We start from the raw sequence: 9,890 nt of genomic DNA, 5'->3' as shown, positions 1-9,890 counted from the left end.
GGGACCCACAGGACACAAAGGCAAAAACACACAACACACACAGACTGGAAGCAGTAAACAGCTTCCGGTTTAACACCTTCATTACTGAGCCTGGGATTCCTGTAGTTCTCAGCTTTCCCACAGTCCATCTGCCACCCTCCCCATACAAAGTCTGCTTTCTCCTCTGGGGGCTCCGTGAAGGGACATCTGAGCTTGTCATGGGGTTGGTGGAGGCGTATGGTCAGCCCTGTTTTGGGCTGTCTTGGCTACTCAGCAGGCTGAGATCAGAGGATAATGGTTCTAAGCCATCCTAGACAGAAAAGTCAACTCTAAAAGTGGGCTGCAACTTCCATCTGGAATTAATAAGGCAATCAATTTGGTGTCACACAAGCATAAGGACCACATATCCCAGATTTATTAACGTTCGACAATAATTTAAAGGCAGAAAAGGATCCCATTACAGGAATTGAAATATTGACAAATGATGAAAACTGATCAACGGTCAAACACAATACAATCAGTTACCAATGTTCAGACTGGCGCCAATTGCCAATTGTGCATCTTCCACATAACATCCTGTTTTTCCCTCCCCAACAAAAGCAGATGAACCCAAGCTAGCTCTATGAGCTGCGCCGCGAGTTCCTACTTCCATCTGAAAGGAACACACACTGGCAGGGCACCAAGCGCTAACGTGCCGCTGCCCCCTCCACCACGGAGACCACCAGGTGGCATTTAGACAAATGTTAGAATTACAGTAACAATGTTAGCAACTTTAAGATAATACTGGGCCATTTTTTTTCAATGTACAAATAGGTTAAACCTAAAAAGACATACTTTTTAAAAAGTTCTAAATTTAAGGAACAGAGTAAACATAAGTCGATCAAGTCTCAACAGTACCTATTCACACACAAAATCAGAACACAACTTTTAGAAGAGCCCATTTCAGTCCTAGCGGCAACAGCGGCAGGAACTTGGGAGGGTCCTTTTGTTCAGGGCTGATCTAAAAGCTTGTTAATACTACTTTAAATCAGGCCTACAATGCCCTTTCAAAGAATCTCTATACCCACCAGAAACTGAGCAAAGTACAATTGGAGAACTACATTACTGCCTTTCCCAAGGATTAAGACTTAACCACTGGCAGTATGCCCAGATCAGGTCTCAATTCCTAATGATGCAGTTAGAGGTCTTTGCACCAAAAGCCATGGTATTTTCAGGAAGGTCTTGGCTGGAGCAGGTGTGGCAATGGCACACCTGGGCTACAGGATCATATATGCCCCTCCATCCCCCCCCCCATACTACCTGCCCGTCATTAGCACCAGTCTGTCCTCTAGAGCACATGCTTTAAAGTTGATCAGAGCCTTTCAATTCATTCAGGAAAACAAGCTTAGAAATTGCATATTTAGCTGATGCAAGTTTAACTCTTGAGTCACTTAATAAATTGTGAATTAGCTACCATTTGTGGTCAATTGAACACTTTTTGTATTTGTGTCAAAACCAAATAAAGACAACTTTTCCCTATACAGTACGAACAATGTTGACTTGTGTACAAAAAAAGTGCCAGTTTTATTTACAAACTAGTTTTAAGTAAACTTTCAAGCCTGCTTTGGAGCAGTGAGGTTGCAGATCATATGAGTCTGAGGCCACCTCCCTCTGAAGCCTGGACTGCCACCCAGCGCTAAGGTGAGTCACAGCCTGCCTGCCTGCCTGCAAAAGCCAACTGGGACCAGTTCTTCCTAACAAGCCAAGTAGCTTTTGTTTGAAATAGGCTTTGTCCTTCTAGGTGACGATGTAACATCGATCAACAGGATTGACTGAGGTAGCTACACAGTTTTAGATGCTGTTAATGAACCTTAATGACAATTCATGGTGTAGCTTTCTTGATTCACTTTAGCTGATTTTTTTTTGGGGGGGGAAGAGGGGGGGAAAATCAGCAAACTAAGAGCATTCAGTTCATTCAGAAGTCAGCATCCAAGGTGAAAGAATTCTCTGTTGGACTGGACATCACTCCCATTCTCTGATACTCGCCTACTCTCTTCTCAAAGAAGTTAGTCTTCCCTTCCAGTGAAATATTCTCCATGAAATCAAATGGATTTTCTACTCTGAAAACCTGGAAAAGTTCACATCAAGATATAAATACCAAACACTACCAATTTCCAAAAGGCTGCAGCAGGCTATAAGATGATGCTTTACCTTGCTAAACCCCAGCTCCAACATAAGCCTGTCTGCCACGAATTCAATGTACTGCTTCATTAGTGTGCAATTCATCCCAATGAGCTTCACAGGCAAGGCCTCTGTGAGGAACTCCTAGAGAACAAAACAAAGCCACTGAGTGTGTAGACTCGCAAAGACACCTTCCAGCAAGCACCAGTGGCCCGCACCTGTCACCCACCTGTTCTATCCTAACAGCATTGATAATTATTTCCTTCACTCTCTCCTCCGACGGTTTGTGTACCAGGTGTTTGAACATCAGGCAAGCAAAGTCACAGTGTAAGCCCTGGAAGAAAGGTCGAGGTCACCACAAAGCAGATTTCTAGCAGTAATGTGGAACGTGAACTACTCTTCATTTCCTTGTGTGACTGGCCTGGCTATGCTCAGAGCACCACTGTGGAAAGGAAGACAACTGTCTGCCTACTCTGATGTCCCTGAGGAGCTTCAGTCCCTCCCACCGCCCTCAAAGCTACCACCAAATAAGGAAGATCCAGGACCATCCTTCCTTGCTGCTCAAGGGAGGCAGAACTTTTTGCTCATCTTTTTTCATGTGTGCCAATAATGAGACTTGAACTCAAGTTCAGGATGTGCTCTTTTTGTGGGGTAACAAGAGGATTTGCCTGTGCTGGTTTTTGAACCGCGATCCTCAGGTCTCAATCTCCTGAGTAGTTAGGATTACAGGTGTGAGCCACAGGGCCCCCAACGTGCTGGCCTTTGGTCAGCATGTCTCTAATTTGCCACTATTCCCAGCATGAACAGCCAGCCAGCTTCCAAGATGTGCAGGAACTAGTGATTCAATTTCTCTTTTGTGTGTGTGGGGGGGGGGGGGGGCGGTCATGGGGCCTGATCGCTCTTCAGCTCAAGGCTTAAGCACTCTACCACTTGAGCTACAGTGCCACTTCCAGCTTTTTTTCTTTTTGCTTATGTGGTGCTGAGGAATTGAACCCAGGGCCTCATGCATGCAAGGCAAGCACTCTACCACTGAGCCACCTTCCCAGCCCTAGTGATTCAATTTCAAGTGAGGAGAATCTGCATCTCCATTCATTAAATAAAACCCCAGTAAACGTCAGAGCTCATCTTCGGGAGACTAGCCATGTCTGATCCGCCCACTGAGCTCTCTGCCAAGATCATACTCAAGTCTTTCAGATAGGATTTTACTAAAAAAGCTGGCACCTTCGTCCTTCAGTGTAACCCGAGTTCATACAGCAGACCCAAACACAGACCCTACTTCATCAGGAAGCTTACCATCTTTTAAGAACAAAGGTTAACATAAAATACCAAGAAAAAATAATCAAACATCTTTTCAAGCACCCTTTGAATTTTGTGCATTCAAGCCCACAGAATGGCTATGAACAAATGCATTATACAAAGAATCTGAGGATTATCATACCATTAAGAGTATTGCCAGTGCATGAGTATATAAACAGCTGAACTCACTTTAAATGTAGCTTATAGGACTGAGGGTATAGGTCAGCCATATACTACTTGTTTGAATCTCAGCACCACCATGAAATAAAAAAGCGGATATATATATACAAGCACACTTATATACTATGTAACTTGTGTAATTATATGTATATATTATTTACGTATGCCACTGATAGCTTGGGTCCCTGAAAGCAAACACAAGAGCATGCTAAGGGGTTGCAAGTGCTTGGGCACAGGCTAGCCCGTTTCCTGTTTTACCCACCTCGTCTCTGCTAATAAGCTCATTGGAAAACGTGAGGCCAGGCATAAGTCCTCGCTTCTTCAGCCAGAATATTGACGCGAAAGAACCAGAAAAGAAGATTCCCTCCACAGCGGCAAAGGCTACAACTCGTTCTCCTAAGTGGGGGCAATCAATACCACAATGCTTCTGGTGAGGAACTGCTGGTATTCACCACGACTGGACACAGCGCAATTCAAGTAGGGCCAAGGGAGTTCTTACCATAGGTAGCCTCTTTGTCCCCAATCCACCGCAGGGCCCAGTCTGCCTTCTTCTTCACACAAGGCATTGTTTCAATGGCATTGAAGAGAAATTCCCTGTGGGCATATGTATGTGAATATATGTGTATGTGTAGATAGATTGACAAGATCAACAATGACTAGACATCTAACCCCAAGCTTCAATGACAGAACACTGATGATCCACATTTGAGTATCTACAAATTCCACCCCCAGCCGGGCGCTGGTGGCTCACGCCTGTAATCCTAGCTACTCAGGAGGCTGAGATCTGAGGATCGCAGTTCAAAGCCAGCCCGGGCAGGAGAGACCGTGAGACTCCTATCTCCAATAAACCACCAGAAAACCGGAAGTGGCGCTGTAGCTCAGGTGGTAGAGCGCTCGCCTTGAGCTGAAGAGCTGAGGGACAGTGCCCAGGTCCAGAGTTCAAGCCCCACGACCGACAAAAAAAAAAAAAAAAATTCCACCCCCAAGGAAAGCCTGTTTTCCCCTCCAGGCTTAAAAAAAATATCACAATACTCATTTGTCTTTTGCCAATTAACTGAAATTTAAGTAAGGAGTCTTCAGTTCATGACCCCTACTTATTCCAAAACAGTTCATTGTACCCAGAGCAATGACCTATTAATTATTTAAAATCTAGATCATAGCCTCTATCCTCCTTAAAGCTTAAGGACCAGAAAGTCTTGGCTGCCATTCTTCGCTACCCTCTAAATGGGTGCTCCCCAAAGGTGATTTTTCAGGTTTCAGATTGTCCAAATCTCTTTTCTGTAGTGTCTTCTATCATGCTAGCCTTCATACTCAATTGTTCCAAGCAGGCCACAGATGCCAGAGTTTAGGTCTCATTCCATGTTAGGCTCCTCTCCTAAAACCTGCCCTAAAATCCACAAACAGCCCATTTCTGCCTCAGTCCTCTGATCCACCTCCACACAAACGTTTAAACTATCTGTATTTTGCTACCATTCCCTGATGTGAACTATCCTTTCAGCCAACTGCTCTATGCCTAAATTAATCTTCAGGCTCACTGCTGGCTGTATAAATGAATCCCCTTACACTTCTACGACTTACTTTCTATATTGCATTATTAGATTCAAGAGAATCATTTATATCTTCCTCCTATCATTCTGCCCCAGGCCTGAGGCAGGTTCAGTACTTTTATCTCAGTAAAGATAAGCTGCTGCTATGGAAGTGGCACTGTAGCTCAAGTGGTAGAGCGCTAGCCTTGAGCTGAAGAGCTGAGGGACAGCGCCCAGGCCCAGAGTTCAAGCCCCATGACCGACCAAAAAAAAATTAGCTGCTGAAGCTGGGCGCTGGTGGCTCACACCTGTAACCCAAGCTACTCAGGAGGCTGAGATCTGAGAAAGCCAGCCCAGGAAGGACAGTCCACAAGTCTTTCATCCCCACTTAGCCACCAATAAGCTAAAAGTGGAGCTGTGGCTCAAGTGGTAGAGTGCTAGCCTTGAGCACAAAAGCACAAGAACAGTGCCCAAGCCTTGAGTTCAAGCCTCAGGACTAACATCAAAAAACTTTCAAAAAGAAGACATTAGGGCTGAGAAGGTGGCTCAGTGGGAGTGACTGCCTCTCATGCATGAGGCTCTGGGTTCAATTCCTCTGCACCATATAAGCAGAAAAAAAAAGCCGAAGTGGCGCTGTGGCTGAAGTGGTAGGGCTGCTAGCCTTGAGCTGAAGGACAGGGCCAAGACCTCAGTTCAGCCCCCCACAACTGGAAAAAGACATTAGTTGTTCCAACTGTAAAAATGGAAGACAGGTGTGCTGGTGGCTTAAGCCTTTAATCCTAGCTACTCAGGAAGCTGAGATCTAAGGGTCAGGGTTTAAAAGCCAGCCAGGGAACGGAAGTCTATGAGACTTTTCTCTCCAATTAGCCACCAAAAAACTGGAAGTGGAGCTGTGGGCTCAAAGCGATAGAACATTAGCCTTGAGCAAAAAAAAAAAAAAAAAACAGCTCAGGAGCAGCAGCCAGGCCCTGAGTTCTAGCCCAAAGGGAAAAGAAAGGAAAGCTAACTTGGTTAAGCAATTGGTTGGTAAAGTGGTTTTAGGCCCTTTGCTCAGAGCAGGCTTGACCATAGGTGCTAGGGTGCTACAAGTATCTATGACTTAGAGCATTCTATAAGCCTTAACTAAATTACTCAGAATAAAGAACCATGAACGTCTCTTGGCATACCCTCTGCACACGCACCTTTCTTTGGAATCTTTAATGTATGTGTCAATAAGGAGACTGTACATTTCAGAATGTATGTTTTCCATGGCAATTTGGAAGCCATAGAAACAGCGGGCTTCAGTAATTTGTACTTCTTGGCTAAATCGCTCCACCTAGAGGAAATAAAATACAGAGCTAAGCTGAAGAACACTCATCTGCAGGGGTAACTCAGTCAATGAATGCTGGCAGCATCACCCTCCCCTTTGTACCATTAAAAGGCTTCTTCTAGCTGGGCGCCAGTGGCTCCTAGCTACTCAGGCTGAGCTCTGAGGATCACGGTCAAAGCCAGCCGGGGCAGGAAAAGTCCATGAAACTCTCATCTCCAACAAACTACTAGAAAACCAGAAGTGACGCTATGGCTCAAGCGGTAGAGTGCTCACCTTGAGCTGAAGAGCGCAGGGACAGTACCCAAGCCGAGTTCAAACCCCACGACCAACAAAAAAAAAGTTTCTTCTAGCTGGATGCCAGTGGTTCACACCTGTAAATCCTAGCTACTCAGGAGGCTGAGATCTGAGGATCACAGTTCAAAGCCAACTGGGCAGGAAAGTTAAGACTTTTCCCTTTAATTAAACAGCAAAAAGCAAAAAATGGAGGTATAGGGGCTGGGAAGGTGGCTCAGTGGTAGAGCGCTTGCCTTGCACGCCTGAGGCCCTGGGTTCGATTCCTCAGCACCACATAAGCAAAAAGAAAAAAGCCGGAAGTGGTGCTGTGGCTCAAGTGGTAGAGCGCTAGCCTTGAGCTGAGGGACAGTGCCCAGGCCAGGGTTCAGGCCTCACGACCCAAAAAAAAAAAAAAAAAGAAAAAGAAAAATCTTAGGGCTGGGAAGGTGGCTCAGTGGTAGAGCACTTGCCTTGCATGCCTGAGGCCCTGGGTTCGATTCCTCAGCACCACATAAGCAAAAAGAAAAAAGCCGGAAGTGGTGCTGTGGCTCAAGTGGTAGAGTGCTAGCCTTGAGCTAAAGAGCTGAGGGACAGCGCCCAGGCCCAGAGTTCAGGCCCCACGACCGGACCCAAAAAAAAAAAAAAAAAAAAAGAAATGGAGGTATAGCTCCAGTCATAGAGCACCAGCCTTGAGAAAAAAAGCTAAAAGTGCCCATACCCTAAGCTCAAGCCCCAATACCAGCACATATACAAAAAAATTCTATATTTAATGATTTTTCGTGGTTTATTGATAAAATTCAGCATTCCATATGGCATGTGATCAGGAAATTGATATTTTGTAGGGTTCCTGTCAACACTTGATTGTTGATTCATTCTTTCCTAAGTCATTTCTGCCAGTCAACATTGGGGAAAATACCATAGGGAAAAGCAACTGCAATGTGTTGTCAAATAAAATGGAACGAGAAAAAGGAAAGCGCTTTAATTCCTTAAATCTTCAAGTCAATGGAAGATAAGTGTGAAAACTCACCAAGTTTTCATTCACTATGCCATCACTTGCTGCAAAGAAGGCCAGAATGTGAGATATAAAATATCTTTCCTCAGGCTTTAGGGCTTCCCAGTGCTGGATGTCTTTGGAAAGATCCACCTGAAATTCAGAAGTTGACCATTTTAGGAAGTGGAGCTGTGGCTCAAGTAGAATGAAAACCCACAGAAAGCCGGGCGCTGGTGGCTCACGCCTGTAATCCTAGCTACTCAGGAGGCTGAGATCTGAGGATCGCGGTTCAAAGCCAGCCCGGGCAGGAAAGACCGCGAGACTCCTATCTCCAATAAGCCACCAGAAAACCAGAAGTGGCGCTGTAGAGCGCTCGCCTTGAGCTGAAGAGCTGAGGGACAGCGTCCAGGCCCAGAGTTCAAGCCCCACGACCGACAAAAAAAAAAAAAAAAAGAAGAAGAAAACCCACAGAACACAAATCCCTATGGTTCAAGCCCCAGGACCCATCCACCCACAGAAAAATAGGAAACTGGCAATGTTAGCAGATCCAAGTGTGCAAGAGCTCCCGCCAACACTTGAAAATTTGCTTCTGAAGTCGACCACACACAACTCTTGATGACACCATTCCGCATCCCCCATTCCCCTCCCCTAACACCAACCGTCCAAGAGGAATGCTAAGTGCCTGTCAAATGAAGTTCCCGCCAGCCGCCCCCCCCCCGCAGGGTGTTCTGGACGGGATTACCTCCTCAGCTGTCCAAAAGGAGGCCTCGGCCTTCTTATACATCTGCCAAATGTCGTGGTATTCGATTGGAAAGACCACAAAGCGGCGGGGGTTTTCTCTCAGGAGCGGCTCGTCCTCCGCGCTGGGGGCAGCTGGAACGTTAGTTTTCTGGGGGGAGCGGGGAGGGAAGGGTGGAGGAATAACAAGGATTTAAGTCTTGATCGAACCTATGGCACCGGCGCTTCCCCTGGCCACGCACTTTCCCGTGACCGGCAGTTTCAAGGGGTTCCGATGCTCATCAGCTGTCACTCGGCGTGGCTCGAGCACCAGAGAGGAGCGCGCCACCGACGCCGGCGGCTCCCAGGCAGCCCCCGGGAGGCCCCGGTGCGCCCGGGCGGGGTCCTTTGGCGGGAAGGGGTGGGGGCGGGGAGCCGGGCCGACCCCGGAGCAGACAATGTGGCTTTGGCGCCAAGAGCGGGCGCCCCCTGCCGGCGGCCCCGCGCTCCCGCGCCCGCGGGGACCGGCCACTCACCGGCTCGGCGGGCTCCTGGAAGATCCTCCTCGCTGTCTTGCTGGCCAGGACGCGGGTCCCGCTGAGGGACGGGGGCTGCGGGGAGACGCGTGTGAGGGGCGGCGGGAGCCCCTCCTCCCCGCCCGGACAGCCCGCGGCCCGCCGCCCGGCCGGCTCGCCCCGGCCCCCAGCTCCCCCGGGCACTCACCGTGTTCTCCTTGTCCGTCAGGCTGAGTCCCTTCAGCGGCGACAGCTGTAGCTGCTTCTGGTCTGCGATGGTGGCGAGCGGGACGCGGACGGAAAGCATGGCGGCGGCGGCGGCGGTGGCGGTGGTGGCGGCGGTGGCGGAGGCGGCGGAGCTGAAGGAGCGACTGGAGCAGCAGCTGAGACCCGGCGCACAAGCGGCGTCCCGGACCCGCGTCCTTTAAATCGCCGTCAAACCGCGCGCGCGCGCCGGAGGGGCGGGGCCCGCTCCCGCGCTCCCTATTGGTGGGGCTCGGCCACGCCCCCTTCGCGCAGAGCGCGGGAGATTCAAGCGCAGCACCGCTCCGCGCGGGAGCATCCGCACCGCCCCGGGAGGACCCCGCCACCCTCGGCCCAGACACCGCCTCCCCGCGCCTCCGCGGCCCGGAGCGCGCAGCCGCTTGCCGAACCGGAACTGTGTGCGACTGCGTGAGGCGCGGCGATTGGAGCCCGCGCGAGAGCGGGAAGCGATGCCCCCCACCCCGCAGCTCCACCCCCCGAAAACGTCTCCGGACATGTCCGCGCGCGGGCCGGCAGACAGTTTTGCAATTGAACTTGTTGTAAGTTGCCTGAGAAATGCACCTAGCTGGCTGCGGGAGAGGCCTGGCTGCCATTCCTGTGCCTGGAGTCGGGGGACCGGGGCGCCATCCGAGACCAGCGGTCTCAGGGCTGCTGAGCCCCCCCCCCCCCGCAACTGCAGT

The 9,890-nt window shown here is 49.3% G+C and overlaps 1 protein-coding gene across 1 annotated transcript; it reads right to left on the bottom strand.

The window, feature by feature from the left end:
• Positions 1-372: 372 nt before the first annotated feature.
• On the bottom strand, positions 373-9,375 carry Rrm2 (ribonucleotide reductase regulatory subunit M2). Its single transcript, XM_070015255.1, has 10 exons — positions 9,155-9,375; positions 8,968-9,042; positions 8,457-8,603; positions 7,751-7,867; positions 6,323-6,456; positions 4,115-4,209; positions 3,878-4,011; positions 2,369-2,473; positions 2,170-2,283; positions 373-2,086 (listed from the first exon to the last, which is right to left on the bottom strand). The coding sequence occupies exons 1-10, from the start codon at positions 9,251-9,253 to the stop codon at positions 1,934-1,936; spliced, it is 1,173 nt and encodes a 390-aa protein (XP_069871356.1). The 5' UTR covers positions 9,254-9,375; the 3' UTR covers positions 373-1,933.
• Positions 9,376-9,890: the final 515 nt, after the last annotated feature.

This window comes from Dipodomys merriami, unplaced genomic scaffold, assembly GCF_024711535.1.
Source record: "Dipodomys merriami isolate MVZ:Mamm:240054 unplaced genomic scaffold, mDipMer1.0.p SCAF_110, whole genome shotgun sequence".
Taxonomy (NCBI): domain Eukaryota; kingdom Metazoa; phylum Chordata; class Mammalia; order Rodentia; family Heteromyidae; genus Dipodomys; species Dipodomys merriami.
The sequence above is the reverse complement of the archived record's forward strand: the minus strand, read 5'-3'. Positions and strand labels throughout refer to the sequence as shown.